The sequence below is a fragment of the Phaethon aethereus genome (assembly GCF_964289735.1).
Source record: "Phaethon aethereus genome assembly, chromosome: 4".
In the NCBI taxonomy this organism is placed as follows: Eukaryota; Metazoa; Chordata; class Aves; order Phaethontiformes; family Phaethontidae; genus Phaethon; species Phaethon aethereus.
In genome coordinates, this window is record NC_138578.1 from 18,330,512 (window position 1) to 18,349,208 (window position 18,697).

The 18,697-nt window shown below is 41.1% G+C and overlaps 1 protein-coding gene across 1 annotated transcript in view; it reads right to left on the reverse strand.

Moving 5' to 3' along the window:
* The window catches only part of WDFY3 (WD repeat and FYVE domain containing 3), a gene marked incomplete at both ends in the record, with an annotated part of 122,509 nt that overhangs the window by 60,224 nt on the left and 43,588 nt on the right, over positions 1-18,697 (reverse strand). Inside the window, 8 exons of the mRNA XM_081999315.1 lie at positions 1,443-1,674; positions 3,183-3,364; positions 7,599-7,817; positions 8,869-8,969; positions 10,728-10,959; positions 13,117-13,229; positions 14,975-15,189; positions 17,874-18,051. Of these exons, the coding sequence (XP_081855441.1) occupies positions 1,443-1,674; positions 3,183-3,364; positions 7,599-7,817; positions 8,869-8,969; positions 10,728-10,959; positions 13,117-13,229; positions 14,975-15,189; positions 17,874-18,051 (1,472 nt within the window). The remainder of the gene's footprint in view (positions 1-1,442; positions 1,675-3,182; positions 3,365-7,598; positions 7,818-8,868; positions 8,970-10,727; positions 10,960-13,116; positions 13,230-14,974; positions 15,190-17,873; positions 18,052-18,697) is intronic.

Sequence of the window (18,697 nt, forward strand, 5' to 3'; positions counted from 1 at the left end):
ACCGTCACACTGGGAAAAGTCAGTATGTTAAGAAATAAATAATTCTTTTAAGTTAATGTGGGCTTCCTGGTGAACATAGCCTTAGCGTAAAGTCAGAAAGATCTTTAGTTCTCAGAAGTGAATGAAAAAATTCACATTCACGGATTTGCTTTGGCTAATTCAATATTTAAAACTTGCACAGCACCAGTCAAAATACCTTCCAGGAGAAATTATAATTGACTAGCAGATACCTAAATCCAGAGTTGCTTGTCAGGTTTGTCTAGTTGTCAAAAAAGCAAGTACGTGACACAGATATGTAGATGACAGAATTCAATTCTCTAAAGTTTTGTCACTCGAGATGGGTGAGGAAAGCTTCCTTCTTTTTCGTTATACTTTGTTCTTTCACAGCCTGAACATCATCTACGTTGGGGGGTGGGGGGGCTGTCATCACTCTAGGGAAAGCTCTCACCATGAAAAGTAGGGCTCTGTGCACTTCCTGTACGTACTTTTGTTTTCCTACCACTCCCATCACTCACTACCTCCTTCTGACAGTTTCTCTCCAGAAGAGCCAGAGAGCATTATGGTCCTTATGGGGAATGACAATGCAAGGACAAGATGACTTGGTATATTCCCCATTTTTATTTATGTTTCACTGAAAAGTACTGTGATAGCCAGGTAAGGCAATAAGCATCTTCTGACGTAATACTGATGTTAGTGAAGAGATACTCTAACTGCACAGAAAGAGAGGGAGCTCTACTGAACAGGAAAATCTTGCTAGTGACAGTTCATCTTACCAGAACTAATGGAGACTCTATTGTCTGAATAGTTAAAGACAGGGTTACAGACACACATGTCTAACAAGGTTATTCACATCTTTTTTGTGTTGCACTCCCCTCAATTCCAAACAAGATCACTTAAAAAAAAAAAAAAAATCTAACAGAATTGCCTGTATTTGTTCACAACGAATGCTTAAAGACTATCTGCTGCACCACAGTCCCTCCCTCTCTGATTTTTTTTTCTCAGTTGACCTATTTAGGCCCTATAAACAATGACATTTCCACAGCTGTGTTTAAAGTACAGATCACACTGCAGATTTGCAAATAAGTTCTATCACTAGAAACTGGCAAGTTAAAATGCCTTTCCAATTTCACTTTCTGCAGAAAAATAATATACAGTATGAATAATGACAGCTTCAAGCATTTCTAACTGGTTTAAAATCGAAGTGAGGAATACAAGCATTTCTATTGTATCTCAGTAAAAGAACTACCAGAAGTATGCTAAAACAGTAATTTGGATTTCTATCATCCTCTTCAATAACAGCTACTAATCTTCTTCCCATGAACAGCTAGTTTTTCTGCTCTGCTACCACATACTCTCCTTCCTCACCTCTTCTGCCAATATGCACACAAAAGATTCCACTACACCCAGGCCAAGTTACTGGCTGCCATTTGAGTTGTACTTACACGGTATGTATACCGCTTGAAAGCTTCCGACGTAATTTGGTCCCAGCTCATAAATGGTGCTAACACCTGGGGCGGGCAAAACTTCCTCCAGGAAATGTGTAGGGCCCAAACGCCATGCTAATGAAGAGAGCTGGCGCTGTGCGGGTGGTGTGCCAATGTAGGCATAAACAGTGCTGACCACAGGTGGATTGGCAGAACCAGACCCACTAGGGCTACTATGAATATAGTGAAGCTGTAAGGGAGAAAAACATGGTGATGTTATCGAGAGAGCATGGGTACTGTGAAAAGAAAGTAGGCCAATCAGAAATTCAGGAAAGCTATTTGCAAACCAGGGGACATACCAAATGGTTGATATGTAATGCATGGTATTCTGATACCATACAGCAAAAGTCAGTGAAGAACATTAACCAGAAGGTAAATGCAAAGATCAGAAGTTAAGTGACTTTCAAAAGATGAAGGTGTGTATGGAACCACAGGATGAGAACATGCGAGTTCTGTGCTTAAAACTGCTAAAAAACAAGGGTGCATCTTGCTTCTAAACGCATGGTGCTTTATAACGGTCATTATTATTTTTTGCAAAAGCAATAAGATGATCTCATAACCTTGTGCTGATTCTCCTTCTTCAGCCAATGAACACATGTCTTTGGTAATTATACTGTTTCGAACGTGATGAACTCAATTTGATAAGATTTTCAGATGACAATAAAACAAATATGCAAAAAAAATGCTGGTCTATATATAATGGCAGTAACAATCTCACAGGCATTTTCTATCCACCTTGTAAAAATTCTGTTACCAGCTATTGAATGTAGTCACATATGGCCAGATACATACTCATGTATTACAGCTATTAGCGTAACAAGTAAAGTTACTATAGTCCGCTTTCTGCAAACGGAATACCAAAAGGTAAACTTTGAAAGTTAAAATATTTTTACCTATAGCAGCGCATTAATGCTAGCTAATTTGCACTCCACACAAGGCTTAGCTTACTCCCTTGAAGGCCCATGCCTGCCAGGTGCCAAATGCTCTTTGGTTATCAGTTACAGGTCAGGAATACTTTGTGCTCAGTGCACAGGTTTACAGTGCTCTTCAGTGCTCTATGCTTTCAGTCTCCTCCTTTCTTCCACCTAACACGAAAATATTGACCTTTACAACTAAATGTGTTTCATCTACAATCACAATGCTGGACAACTCAGTGGCTATCACTGAGGAGATACTATTTCTGGGGTAGCAAGAGGGTTGGGAAAGGAAAAACATGGCTAAATTGGCAAAGCTGTTTACTCTGTAATCTCCCTATTATTCAAAGTTAGATCTGCTACGTGGTCCTGGGATTAGTCACCTTCAGCTTTTTATCATCCTTCTTATTAATCTAGTCAGCAGCATAGTCTTAACCCCACTTGCCATACATTCAATGCAACATGTCCACTTCACTTTAAAGTTACTATTGGTCATGCCTGAGAAAGTATTCATTACCTTCTCCTCTTAACAGGACTAGGGCTGGGTCTGAGCTGTGTAGTGAGCAAAGACCCCTTTTTGCAAGGGCCTCATTTTAGGTTTGGTTTTTGATTTTTAGGGGGAAGGGGAGATTGGTTTTGGGGTTTTGTTTGTTTGGGTTGTTTTCTTTTGTTGTTCTTCTTGTGTGTGGGTTGTGAGTTTGTGGGGTTTTTTTTTTTCACATATATATATGCACAGAGAGAGAATCACTCATACCAGTAAAAAATGAGGATTTAAAGATTTTACCTTAACTGTGTTAATAAGTTGTCCATCAAGGTAGAGCGCAGCTGTGCTGTTCTTTAGCATGCCTTTACTCATGACCAGAACTAGGTGATGCCACTGGCCTTCCACAATGAGGTCACCACAGCGAAAACGGGCACAACAAGGAAGAATTTCATAAAATGACGATTCCTCACTGAAGTCATCAACTAAAGGGAAAGTACCAGTTAGTGAGCACCAGTAGAAATGTTATTTGCCTGTTTTAAGCTTATGTCATTAGACTTTATGTGAAACAATAAAGCAATACATTAATGCCAAAATTTTAGAAAACATGTAGTTGACGATGTGACAAAAAAATACAATTAACAAGATATGAATGAAGTCATATGATTAACAAGATATGACTTTAGACTTCCAAATACAAGAACTGAAATAATGGAATCAGAATTTTTGAGAAAGTATTCAGATCAAATTGTCACAATTTGACAGGCTGAACGTCATTAGATACTTGCACATTAACAAACCAGTGTAGTTTTGGTAGTATCAACAATGGGTCTGTTCTTCCTTTGCCTTAATTCTTCTCTAAGAAAATTCTCAGGATACTTTCAGACTTCTAACAGCTGTGTTTTACTTCTTCCCTTCTACCCTCCAGCTTTGAAATTTTAGCTGGAATGGCACTAACTTTTTCATGCCACTATGCAGGTCACAGAAAGACTTTTTTGTTGTTGTTTCTCTAAAAAGGTTTTTACAGCAGTAGTCAGCAAGAAAAAATAGATGCCTCTCCAAACCTACAGAGCTATTTTTCACCTTTCTCATACTATGGAGAAGATAACCATACTTCCTGGACTTTCTCCTCACAGTTTTCCCTGCTCCACCATGGTCTCTTCCACAGACCCCACTACCTGCTCCGGTGTGGTCTTCTCCAGGGGTCACAGGAGATCTCTGCTCCGATGCCTGGAAGGCCCCCTTTCCCTCTTTCTGCTCTCACGTTCATGTCCACAGAGCACTTTCTTACACATTTTTTTTCCCTTACACCTCACTCCATGCAGCGTTTCGCTGTCTCTAATGTGTTTTCTCAGAGGTGCCACCAGCCTGGCTGCTGAGCTCAGCTGTGTCCTGCAGGGGCTCTGCTGCAGAGCTGTCCAGACCCCACCATGTCTGGCACAGGACAGCCCTGGTTTCTTCCCACAGAAGCCTCCCTGTGCCCCCGCAGCACCTGGCCACAGATACCCAGTATAGGCTTGCCACTATCTTGCTTAAACAATTAGGTCATAGACAAAAGAAGATACAAGTAAAGGATTGCCTTTCAAAGCATCTGTGTCAGAATCATGCTAAATTACAAAGCATAAGTGAAGTTAAAGGTGAGGTTGAAAGCCTGAGATGTTTTTTCCTTAATAAAAGCTGCAAATATGATGTCTGGCTAGCAAGACGTACATCGAGCACAGACCAGTGGTACTCATAACTCAAGCCTCACCACAGCTGGCATCTCTTCTTCCCTTTTTATAGTTCTATGGAAAATTAATTTTCTGAAGTGCTGCTAACTGAAGGAGTATCTCAGGGCTGAGACATTTCTGCCCAAGTCAAAACAAAGACTTCACAACATCTTGTCCGTTCCATTTCAGTACTGTAACCACAGCGAGTTGCCCTTGCCTTCCCTTCACTGTATCAGCAGTGAAGCCTGGGTTGTAAGGCTGCTGACCCGACACCAGCCCCAGCCACTGTGCAGCGAGTTGAGCTGCACCCGTGGCCCCACCGGCCACCCTTGCACCAACAGAGAGTAGAGTTGGACACCAATGCCTACTGTCCAGACACACAGCCAGGAGAACCCACTCCCCGCCTCTCCACAGGGGCTGCAAACCAATCACAAGCTGCTGATCACCCATCCCCAATTCACCCACCTATATTCTTCAAGCATTTCCCAGTCTTTCTTCACTAATGGGTGCTGAATTCTCTTCTCATGAATGTTGAAATACATTTTAGTTCTCAGCACACAATTTTTTAATTTTTCTAAAAGGCATCCTTTGACTTCACACCAGAGGGCATGATCAGTTTGCAGGTATATTAGCTTCTCCATCGCAAAGCAGAATGACCCACACTCTACTTGAAAGCCTGCCCCTCCATCCCACCCCCCCAAAGACAAAGCTCGAAAATTCTCTACCAGGGAACACTTCAACAGAAAACAGGAGCTTCTCAGATCTCTCTTCATTCTTTCGTATTGAAGGAAAAGAAACCACTAATCCTCTTACCTCAACAGCCGCCTGCACAGGGAGAACACTCATTTCTTTAGAAATTGCACAAGAAAAAAAATGATAAAAGCAGAGTACTTGGAACTAACTTTCAGATACAAAAATAATCTCTTTTTCTCAGCCAAATACCTTTGAGCACAATTCTCATTCACAAGAAGGATCCTTAAAACACTCCACTTATTCTTACCACACACCATCAGCACTTCCAGTCCCCGCGCTGGCGGGCCTGCCATCTCAGTTCTTCAGGTACTTACCTGCTCAGCACTTGATGGTACACCACCAACTATGACTTAGTCACAACAGGTTGGCAACCCAGTAAAGCAAAGTATCCCATTCAATTAAAAAACAGTCTTTGTAGTCAGAGACCTTCAGATCTTCTCTGACAAAGCCTCTTCAAATCCAATCTCTTTAAAGAGTTAGATAATAGAGGCTTACAAAATAAAAACATACCATCTATAGCTCCAGTGCAGGCTAACACAATTAATATGTGTCCTGGTTTCAGCCAGGATAGAGCTGGTTTTCTTCACAGAAGCTAGTGTGAGACTGTGTTTTGGATTTGGGGTGAGAAATTGTTGATAATGTGCTGATGTTTTGGGTTGTTGCTGAGCAGTCAAGGACAGTCCAGCTTCTTGCACTGGCCTGCCAGCGAGCAGGCTGGGGGTGCACGGGGAGCTGGGAGGGGACACAGCCGGGACAGCTGACCCAGGCTGGCCAAAGAGATATTCCCTACCATACAACGTCACGCCCAGTACATAAACTGGAGCTGGCCGGGGGGCGGAAATCGCTGCTCGGGGACGGGCTGTCGATCACGGGGTGGTGAGCAATTGCTGTACTGGGCATCACTTGTTCTTGTACATTCCTGTGTTGGTATTATCATTGTTGTTCCCTTCTTTCTTTCTGTCCTATTAAACCGTGTTTATCTCAACCCATGAGTTTTTTTTTCCCAATTCTCTCCCCCGTCCCACTGCGGGAGGGGGAGTGAGCGAGCGGCTGCGTGGTGCTTAGTTGTCGGCTGGGGCTAAACCACGACAATATGAAGATAAACCTACTTAATTCTCTCTTAGAAGAATTTGGTCTTCTGAGAAAGAAAATACCGTCAATATCTTTGTAATTTAAGAGGTTTATATCCTTCCTTATACTACGGTTCTTCAGCTCTCAAGTTTTACGTTTTGAACCTCACTTCTACTAAGAGAATCGACTGCAGATGTGAACGTCCACTTGTCATGAAATTAAGGAATATTCTGTAACAGTCTCCTTTGCTGTTAGTGTTAGGGTTTTTGGTTGTTGTGGTAGGTTTGGTTTTTTACGTTAGTAACAACAGTTGTATAAATTCTTTATTAATGCATGCTACTCAAAGGGAAAGAAAGAAGCAGGAACAGATTTTTAATAACCACTTGTAACCCAGCATGTTGGTCTGGTAAAGAGCTAAGCCTGAAACATATGCAGGGGGCTGCCCTGCTCCTCTCAGCTCTTCCACAGCCACAGTGCATAAATGGCCTGTCAAAACTCATCATTTTTGGAGGTTCTGATGGAGAACAAGGCAGGAGACAGGAGATGGCTAAGCCTGAAGCCCCTGACCACACCAACAGCTCTCTCTAGCAAATTCACTGGCCTCACCAGCTTCACTTAGATCTTCACTGCACTGCCTGCAATTCCACCTTTGATCACAGATTCTGAATGAAGCTACAGACTCTTTCTGAAAACTGATCAGAGCATTAAAACATGAAGTGAATGACTGATCGCCTTCAAATAGCCCTCTAGTGTTGGGACTATCCAGAGTGAAAAAGCCTTCACAACCTGTTAGTTTACTATTTCCAAACTTCTTGGAAGCAAAGACAGTTAACGTGCACCTCAAGAGATGATGTCTAAAATGAACAAGACAAGACAAATAAAAGGCAAAAATCTTCCAAAACCAGTGATATAACCTCTCCTTCAAATCTATAATAATAAGCGGTTTGGCAAAAATTTTTCTTTATATGCAGATATCGAATCTTTTTTGGACATTATAAAAACTCCTTAATTTCTACATGAATGTTTACATTTTGCATTTTTCCACCGTCAAAACACATTAGGAGCTGGTAAAGCTGCAACTGAAGTTTCATCACACACAATTCTTTAGATACTAGGTTCAAAATAAATTTGCTGTTGCATCCCCATAATATTGTCAGGATTGCTGATGACATGACACAACTCTTACCATAGTTTTGAAGCAATTCTTCTTTAGTTGAAACAATCAGTGACCGGTCTTTTGCTGAGAGAACAATGGCAAGGCATACATAATGCTGCTCCGAGGAGTTTGCACGCCGCACCACAGTAAGAAGTCTCACAGGATGGTTATTAGGAGGTGTACTAAAATGTTCAATACAAAACCAAGTTGAATAGCTTAAACCAGATGGCGGTGGGAAAAATCTTTCACCTAAAAACAAAAATGAAAGCCCATTATATAGCTGAAGCAGCTAGTACTTAGGGTAACTACTTGTTCCTGTTCCTTTTTTCATATCATCTCAGTTGATACCAGCTGTGCTTTCTCAAATTTTTCCTTCATGGACTTCAATGTTACTCCTTTCATTTCTGACTCAAGCTTGGAGAAGCCACATAAAGCTAGCTCAGAGGTGTTTCTTTCAAAACAAAGTAAAGGAAGAATTGCACACTATTCCCTCCTATTCTAAAACCAAACTCTGAAGCTGTGCTTGTTCAGAACAGCCCAGCTTCACTTCCCTAGACAACAAAAGTAGAAATGGATCAGGCCCTCAGAAACTGCTAATATCATGATGAGATGATTCTTCCATAAGTGTGACTCCTTGAAGGAGTCTTTGTTGGAGATCTCTCCATCACATACACCTGACTCCATTTCACCTCCTGGCATCTTCCCGCAGAACAACAAAGAGCTCACAGACTTCGAGTGCTGTCTAACACTAATTTCATCTTATTGCAGTAAACCTTCAAGTTAGTTTTTAGACTTAACACCTTTTTTAACTAAATGATCATGGTCAATGAACAGACTACAGTGAACAAGTATAAGGGATAGCAAACAATTTAGATGGGAATTTTGTGATGATGTGTGTAACTACACCTGTAATAAATTCAGTCAAGAATTCAGCAGAACAAAGCCACAAATACAGTATGACAATTCATTCCACATTTCCCATGCTCTTCACACTACTACCTCAACTTGTTCTTAAGGTATCCAGGTTCATTATTCATATGCTTCTCTTGATTACAGTTTAACCTTCTGCTGACAGCCTTGTATTTTAAAGAAATCACACATTTGTATTTTATATTGCTTTTCACTGACTTGGGGGCAAAAAGCAACAGGAACACATACACAAAAAAAGACACAGGAAGTTCTCAATTATGAGCGTACAATGTCCGATACCACACTATCACTTCATGGCTAACAAAGAAATGTAAAAGAGAACTAAACACCAGATACAAAACACTGCTAACAGTCATAGTCAAGTACTTACCAGTTCCAATTCCACTGACAACCGCACCGTCAATAAGTCCTGTGGTAACAGCATTATTTGTAGGTGCATTATGGGGAGCCAAACTTGGCAAGAACAGGCAGCTATTAAACAGAAGACCAGTAACACACTAGAGTTTATGCAAGTCAACATAACCGGAGTTCAATACAAACAAAACATAGCCTAGGAAAAATACACCATAAGCATGCCATCACTCTCCTTGACTGTATGAATTCATGAAAAGTAGAAATGAATTCTCAAGATTTCTCCTTGTGAGGCTAAATTACCTCTAGTGCAAACAGCTTTGGCAGCATATGTCTTTGGTGCAAAGGAGCCGAAACTTATGTCCATGTGGCTCCATAGCATAACATGCTCCCTGATGGGCAACCATAACTCAGTGCAGCCTTTGAGATGTTCTGGACTCTCAAAGAGGCTGGATTAGCTAAATATTCAAAGGATCTGATAATTGCATACTATGGTGTTCTTAATTTTAAGTATGTACACTCTCACAGTAATGTCATATTTCACCAAATTAGCTACATTTGGTCCTTACAAGAGACACCAATGTTGTCAACACAATGGAAACCGATATAAGGAGTATCTCCCTTTGGTACTAAAAGATTTTAAGAGCCCAGACAGTTTCAGTGACCAGCCTACCTGAGGTGGACTGAACCCCCAGAGGAGTTCAGCTTCCAGTTTGTATACAGTGTCCTGCTGGAGACAAAATGACAGCTCTTCCACTTGCTTAAGAATCATCATTTTTTTGACATTTACACTTGAGCTGGATAGTTTAAGTATACTGTAGCTGAATTGCCGGACAGTTATTTTGTTCTCACGTAAGCTATTAAAGAGTTAACTTGACCACCTATCTTGAAAGCAACAGCAGTCCATGGTTCTGATCACTACTATCTTCCTTTTGATTACAGTTCTTATTATATACTTTCTCCTCCTCCTCCTCAAAAATGTTCACTGCCCTCTCTGAGATACTGGCTTTCAGCCTATTTGCAAGTCTCTGCCTATGGACCAGTCCACACGCAGTTAAGGAATATTTCATTATATTATTGGTCTGAATTTTTATAGCAATTTTGAGATATTTACCCATTAACACAGAACAAAATGAGTGTTTTGAGGTTTTTCTATTCCATTTTATAACCAAAAAGACAAGCCACTTCCTCAGTGGAAGCCACATTCTCAGACAGATGCTGAGAATGATGTCATGTTTTCATCTTCTGAACAGTCAACTTAAATCACATTACATGATCCTCATAAAGGGCCTCACTCAGCAGCTGTTTAATTAGGGAGAAAAAAAGTGAAGGTGATACTGGGTGCTAAAAGAAAAAAATGAGTTAAGTATTATATTGAGGCTACACCTCCAGTTAGTAATCAGTTTTTTCCAGTTACTTGGACTCAACATAGCTGCCTTCTCTGCTTTACTTGTATTTCTGATTTGCCCACTTCTGCATTTCCAAGTTCTTCAGCAATTTTAAGTGGGTTTCAGAGCATTTGGGCCATTCAAATGTTGCACATAAATCCTAGCAAGTAATGAGTTTTTGCAAGGGTATGTTGGCATTCCTTTGTTTTAAAAGCCACGTGAAATCCAGAACTGAGAGGGTACTATCATTGTTTAGGTACATACCTACTTCCACTTTCACACACAGCAAGCAAGCATTTGGTTTCAAGGCATTAATGAATGACAGAGTGGAAACTTATGTGGCTTGAAGTATTGCTTTCTTTTCTTTAAAGAATTCATTTGTTTCTGGTTTGCAAAGTCCATGAAAAACCACAAGTATTTCTTTGAAAGAAGAAAGTAAGAAAACATTGCACTGTGCCCCATGTTATTTGAAAGCACTGTAGGACCTTACCCGAACCCTTCAAGAGATGTGTCAAACTCAATGAATGCCGGTGTAACCGATGATCCGTGAAGCCTGATATCATGTGGGGTTGTCATGGAGACCAAACACTTCACTCTCGTCAGGGGTACTGTGCTCCCTTCTGCTGGTTTGAGCAGGCTCCTGCTTATCCGATAGTGGCTGTCTTCATGCAAACTGAAGACGCTGTCAGAACCCAGACCTTCCATTGAGGTAACCATGCTATCTACAGTAGAAGCCAAGAAACAACACAGCATTGCAAAAGGGAGGCATTTTCAGGCTATTTATTTGGACTTTTCAAGTACTGCTTCCACTGCAATAGCTGGATTGTCAATCATTGTTGACTAGTTCAGCCTCTTCGAAGATTATGAGTTGGGAAGTATTGCTCTCATTATAAAAACGCTGAACTGAGACAAAGAGCCGAGCATCTTGTGCTCGATATTACAGAAATAATTACAGAAATTGTACTAGGTATTACAGAAAGTCTGCAGTAAAGCCAGAAACTTGGGCCAAGAGGCCATCCCATTACCTAATGTTGGGAAAGTGTCCCTTTCGCAGAGGCTCCATTTCAGGGGCATTCCTGCTACCCAACTTAACAGACAGGTAAAACTCTGCTTCATGTTTTTCAGATGCAGTAACTCTGAGCTAAAAGTCTTATAGCTCTCAATAAGCAGAAAGGCTCAATAACCTTAGCTTAGGAAATTTAACATGATAGCTTCCTGTATTCAGGAGACTAGCATTGCCTTCTCTTTCCTAGCTTAAAAAAAAAAACAACACACTTTTCATTGTTTACTTTCCCTCATGATACCACCTTATTAAAATAAACAAACAAACAAACAAACCAAGCACTGGCCAAGAGATAAGTTGCATCTCTCCTTCTCTCCTCTTTTTAAGTGTACTGAACCTGATGACATAATATGAATTCATGTTATTTTATTTATTTCATTATTTAATGCTTGTAATTCAGTACTATCCAGGACACTTTCTAGTTCTTTTTAAATAATTCAAACATTTCAACTAAGATATTTTTAACTATGTGTTAGAACTGGCCATATGATGACTGACTTAACACCTAGAAATAAATATCACGTGCTTTAGAAACTTATCAATAATTTCTTTGTATTACCATTTACTGAGACTCTCCTATACTACACAAACAGCTGTTCCCAAGCTCTACAACTTATGGATAATAATAGGAAAGAGGGCACGTAGAGGAGAGGTTTGGATTGGCTGGAGGAATCCATCAGTTACAGACATTCAGTGCAATTTACCTGGGGAAAGGGCTGGAAAACAGATGTAATTTTCCAGAGTGATAATTAGAGCTGACGTGTAATTGCTTTATGAAGTATTCTATCAGATGGATGAGCTTCCATGACAGGATACCACACAAAGGTATAATGAAAATTTCCACCGTATACACATACGTATGTGTATCTACAATCTAGTGAATATCCTGTCAGAACATATTGTGAATACCTTCCATCAATGTTAATTCCAAGACTAAAACTGAAACTGTGTTGTTGGGCTGTTGTCTGTCCCCACCCCCTCCTTTTTTTTCTAAAGCTGATGTAAGTCTGTCCTTTTTTTTGGAAACTTTTAAGTTACTATGCGCTCATAATTCAACACGTTTACCACATACTATTAAAGATTTCAATTTTAATACACTAGGAAAGTAAACATTGAAAGCAAGCAATGAGTAAAACCATTGTAAATATTTACCATGAAAAATTAATGAACAGTTAAAAAGGGACTGCTGAGCTTTAAAGAATGAACAGTGGGTGTTCCAACTCCAAATTCTACCCCTTTATAAAAGAAAAAATTATTAGATTGAGATTCTGTCAAATCAGGTAAATGGTAGTTTTTTTCCTTTTTGATTCTTTTTATTTCTTTCTCATTACTAGTGATGCTTATGATGAGCCAGGTTATTGAGTCTAGCTGAAATAAATGGAATTATGCTTAAGTATAGGAATTTCAGTTATTTTATCTGACGCCTTACCGAACCCATGAGACACGCTACATAGGTTTAATGACAGAAGATGTGCATGTGAAAGCAAGAAAAGGATTTTTCCTTTTACTGTTAAATAACTACAAACTCAGGATCTATTCAAGATTTGAAAGTAAACTACTATCATATTTAATAGTTACTGTTCAGAAAATAAAAAATTATAATTACCTCACTGGATATAAAATAAATACCAAGTACTATGTTCCTTCTGCTTTTAGAACTTTCTCCAATCAAACTGTTTTGACATTTCACATTCATACAAACCAGGGATGAAGTTAGGTTTTTCTGGATGCTTATCTACAAATTTTATATAAGTATGCAATTGGGGGATGTCAGTGAAGCATTCTTTACATGAACTTCTAGCACTTCAGCACCTACTTCTCATTTCCGGTTCAAAACTCAGTGAACTGGGTTTGTGCACTCGGTACTGTTTCAACAGCTTTTTGTCCCAAGCTCCGCAATTCAAAGGATTTCCCAAGCGTAAAAACTCCCTAAGAGAGAGAATAAAAAATTTACAAATAATTTTGTCTATTTGTTTGCCTAGAATGGCACCAAATCTAATACCATTTTAAAAATACAGTGATTACTTGTAATAAACATAACTTTTAACTAAGAAAATAAATAAGCTGATGTTACTAAAACTAATAATTACAAGAAACACATTTGGTCCATTTGAAACATTTAAGTTTTGAACACATGCTCTCAAAAGTTGACATAATTTTAATGAATAAACAATTTTGACATAGCTCCTAATTCCCTTCTCTGGATTCCAAAGATTTGGCAGGAGACTGCCGCATCCTGTAGGAGAACATCACAATGCTCACTGATACACATGCAGCAAGCTGAACTCATCCGGAAAGGCAGGCCACAGGCTGAAGTGAGTAAGTGACCTCAGCTTTGTTTTATCTGTGTGGCCTACTTGGCTAGGGGATAGTTTCCCAGCTATCAACATCTGTTATCTATAGATAACTACAGCATCTATATCTATAGCTACCTAGGCTACCAGTATCTATGCTTAGCAAAGCTTAAGTCCCTGCAATGCAACTACCAGCAAGCATGCACCTTGCAGAATCATTTCTGACATGGCTACATGCCACTGAAATGAACCAACCAGCTGTCCTGGCTGCAGGTCAGCCAGTCAGTGGTCCATAGGAGATAATGCAATGAAGTTCCTTATTCCAGCTGAGATCACAGAATCATAGAATGGTTTGGGTTGGAAGGAACCTTTAAAGATCATCTAGTCCAACCCCTCCACTGTGGGCTGTGACATCTTTCACTATATCTGGTTGCTCAAAGCCCCATCCAATTTGACCTTGAATGTTTCCAATGATGGGGTATCCACAGCTTCTCTGGGCAACCTCTTCCAATATCTTACTATCCTCACTGTAAAAACTGTCTTCCTTATGTCTAATCTAAATCCACCCTCTTTTAGTTTAAAACCTTTGCTCCTGGTCCTGTCACTACAGGCCCTGGTAAGAAGTCTCTCTCTATTGTTCTTATAAGCCCCCTTTTAATACTGAAAGGCTGCAAGAAGGTCTCCCCAGAATCTAGCAAGCAATCCAAAGCATCATACAATTGTGTGGGTATTTAACAAATGGTTCAAAATATGCTCATAAACTTTTTCAAGCTTGCTTTCCTAGTGCTAGCATAGTACAAACATATTTGCATTAGTATGCAGAAAGATCAGCTTTTTAAAGCTATGCATCCGCAGATTTTTCTGGTCAACTTGTATCGCATTCCTGCATTTCCTTCACACAAACTAAACTGCTGAAGAAAACTGCTAGCCTGAAGCTCTCCGGATCTGAGGTATTTCACATTGCACAGAAAAGTCTAGGAATCCATCCTATTGTATGGCAGTGCTGCTTTTAAAACCAGCATGTTTCCTCTTCCTGAGGATCTATCCAGGAATGGCATTTTTGATAGTCTCTCAAGATTTGCAGGAAGGAAGCAAGCATTTAATTTCAGTACAATCCCTGTGAAAAATGCCAAACCGATTTCCCCGCTCCCCACTTCTCCCTCCTCCCCCCACTCTCCAATTCCCAGCATCTCCAGGGTTGCATGCTGATTAACAGAAGCAAGACAGTCTATCTGATGTGAAATAAAATAGGATCCTGTGCGATCACTACCACACAAGGTCACTTATGCTCTCTGCCAATCCAAGCCAGTTACAGACAGCCAGTGACAGCGCAAGGCAGCAGGGCCCAGCTCAACCGGACTTCAATGCTATCTTTCTGACCTCAGCACCATCGGCTGCAGCGCCTGGGAGGCCAGCCTTTCAAACATCCTTTGGAGAGGCGGATGCAGTGAGTGGTCCTCATCAGCCAGAGCAGCGCTGCATCTTTGTAGAAGTCGTGCATGGAGCCCAGCTTCACACATGACTTGCTGGTTTCTCTCCGTGTGCACTAGAGATTGCAGGATATTGGCCACCGCCAGCTGGAGATCCAGCGCATGCTGAAAAAAAGAGGGGCACTCAACTTCAGAAGGTGCAAACTGAGAAGGCAAATAAAAGAAAGCCCCCATACACAATAATGAAAAAGAAACTACCATTAGCAATAAATACACAAAACAACGTATACTTAAATATATGTGTGTGTGTGTGTTGGAGGTGTGTGCACATGTGTGTGTGTGTGTGTGTGAAGAAACACTTCCATCTCTTTATGAAAAAGGATAGTAAGTTATATGAAGGATTATCAGGACCACTGTAAAGAAAAGTAATTCAGGTAGGGATGGTTAAACTAACCTCTCCTTTTCACCAGAAGTGAAGTCAGTTTAGAAGTTCGTCAGCTTAGAAGTTCTACATGCTTAGACCGTACTAAGAACTTTTATTTTTGCGACTGCTACGCTATTCCTAGTAACTTAACACAGAATCACAGAACCATTTGAGTTGGAAAAGGCCTTTAAGATCATCAGGTCCAACCATTAACCTAGCACTGCCAAGTCCACCACTAAACCATATCCATAAGCACCACATCTACATGTCTGTTAAGTACCTCCAGGGATGGCAATTCCACCATTTCCCTGGGCAGCCTGTTCCAATGCTTGACAACGCTTTGAGTGAAGAATTTTTTCCTAATACCCAATCTAAACCTCCCCTGGTACAACTGGAGGCTGTTTCATTCTAACACCTGTTACTTGGGAAGAGAGACTGACACCCACCTCACCACAACCTTGTTTCAGGTGGTTCTAGAGAGCAATCAGGTCTCCCCTGAGCCTCCTTTTCTCCAGGCTAAACAACCCCAGTTCCCTCAGCTGCTTCTCATAGGACTTGTGCTTGAGACCTTCACCAGTTTTGCTGCCCTTTGGAAATGCTCCAGTACCTCAGTGTCCTTCTTCTAGCGAGGGGCCCAAAAACTGAACACAGTATTCGAGGTGCAGCCTTACCAGTGCTGAGTACAGGGGTACAATCACTTCCCTCCTCCTGCTGGCCACACTGTTTCTGACACAGGCCAGGACGCTGTTGGCCTTCTTGGCCACCTCGGCACACTGCCGGCTCACATTCAGCTGGTTGTCAACCAACACCTCCAGGTCCTTTTTCCACCAGGCAGCTCTCCAGCCACTCCTCCCCAAGCCTGTAGCGTTGCATGGGGTTGTTGTGATCCAAGTGCAGGACCCAGCACTGAGCCTTGTTGAACCTCATACAGTTGGCGTCAGCCCGTCGATCCAGCCTGTCCAGATCCCTCTGCAGAGCCTTCCTGCCCTTGAGCAGATCAACACCCCCACCCAACTTGGTGTCATCTGCAGACTTACTGAGGGTGCACTTGATCCCCTTATCCAGATCACCGAGACAGATATTAAACAGAACTGGCCCCAATACTCAGCCCTGGGGTACAGCAGTTGTGACCGGCCATCAACTGGATTTAACTCCATTCACCACAACTCTCTGGGCTTGGCCATCCAGCCAGTTTTTCACCCAGCAATGGGTATACCCATGCAAGCCATGAGCAGCCAGTTTCTCCAGGAGAATGCTGTGGGAAATGGTGTCAAAGGCTTTACTGAAGTCCAGGTAGACAACATCCACAGCCTTTGCCTTGTCCACTAAGTGGGTCACCTTGTCATAGGAGATCAGGCTTGTCACACAGAATGTGCCTTTCATAAACCCATGCTGACTGGGCCTGATCACCTGGTTGTCTTGTACATGCTGCGTGATGGCACTCAGGATGATCTACTCCACAACCTTCCCCAGCACTGAGGTCAGACTGACAGGCAGGCCTGTAGTTCTCCAGATCCCCGTTCTGGCCCTTCTTGTAGATGGGTGTCACATATGCTAACCTCCAATCAACTGGGACCTTCTTGGTTAGCCAGGACTGCTGATAAATGATTGAAACTGGCTTAGTGAGTGGCTTGGTGAGCACCAGCTCCCTCAGTATCCTTGGATAGATCCCATCTGGCCCCATAGACTTGTGTGTGTCTAAGTGGTGTAGCAAGTCATGAACGCCTTCCCCCTGGATTATGGGGCTTCATTCTGCTCCCCATCATCATCGTCTAGATATATGCAACATAACTGCCAAATTAATTCCCTGAAGACAGAAAGTTGCTACAGTCATCACTGGTACAGGACAAGAAAGAGGAATCAAGTCTAGTAATTCCTGTAAGCTTTTGGAACTTTTTTTTTTTTTAAATAAACAGTCTTCTTCAGGGAAGACATCTCAAACAAAAAATGTCCAACAAATCCTCCATATACAAACCATCAGTAGAGGTTTTGGTTTGGGAATTGTACAAAGCAGGAAGTACAATTCTGGAACTAGAACATATTCCAGCTATTTCAAACAGCACGTACACCAAGCTATAATATCCAATCCCATGTCCTCCTTGTACTATGTGTCAAAACCTGATACTACAGGGAAAACATGAATTAATTACAATGCTTGGAGACTTATCTAATAGCCACTTCAGACATTTCTTTAAATTTACATTGTTGCCACAAGTTTGAAAGAGAGAAGCAAAACAAAGCCAATGGAATAGAACAATTTTTATCAGACCTCTACACCTCTACAGTTATTCAACTTGATTAGTCTGTGAAATGTATTAGTTTCTTAGCACAAAACAAGATGACATCATCGGTTTTCCTATTTCCCATAGCCATCCTTTTTCCCAGTCACTGTCAAAGCTTAAGACAGCAGAATTTTTTTCCCTACCTCGGGGTGTGTAGCTGATCCAACAGAGGCCAGAAGATCCAGCATTGCGAGCATAGCACCAGGGTGGATAACAACAGCATCAGAGCTTTGTATGGATGTGGGTCCTGTTTGGAGTTTCACATCAGCTATGTTTTTCTGAGAGCAAACAGGAGGTGTTGAAACAGAATGATATGCGTGCCTGCAGGACAGAAAACATCCCATGGTTACAACACTCATCTCTTATAAGCTTTGCATTTTTCAAACAGCTGTAAAGTTGAACCAGCTTATAGATGTTAGTCCCCTGTCCTTTCTCTTCCCTCAGACAGATCAAGCGCTTTCCTCTTCTCAAACCTGTTGGACATGTTTCCCCAAACACAACCTGGAAGGCTCTCAATTTCTCGACTATGCTTGAATTCAGAAGTCTTTTCCCCACATGCTACGCAGTTTGAAGAACTTAAAGGTTACCTTTATCACCTCCTTCTTTTCATTCTAGTTGCAGTGGCAGCACACAGCAACAGCAGCATGCAAGATACTACTGCTTCTGTTTTGGGGGACAAATTCAGCTTTGAATATGTCTCTCCCCATTGGCTTTTCATTAACAACTGATTATAAAATGAGCTATCACAAAACTCTTGGCAATCTCTAATTAGCCTACAGGAAAGAAACTTGGTCTCGGTGTACACTTGTGCCAGCAGTCCATATGCTCACAGCCTTTCCATGATTACTACAGCAATTTAGTTTTACATTAAGCTGCTTTAGTCTGATCCAGGGAAAAAAAATCTGCCCAAATCAGTTTTTCTAGTGTTTTTACAAACTCTCTAATGATCAATTTCCTAAAGTTCTCT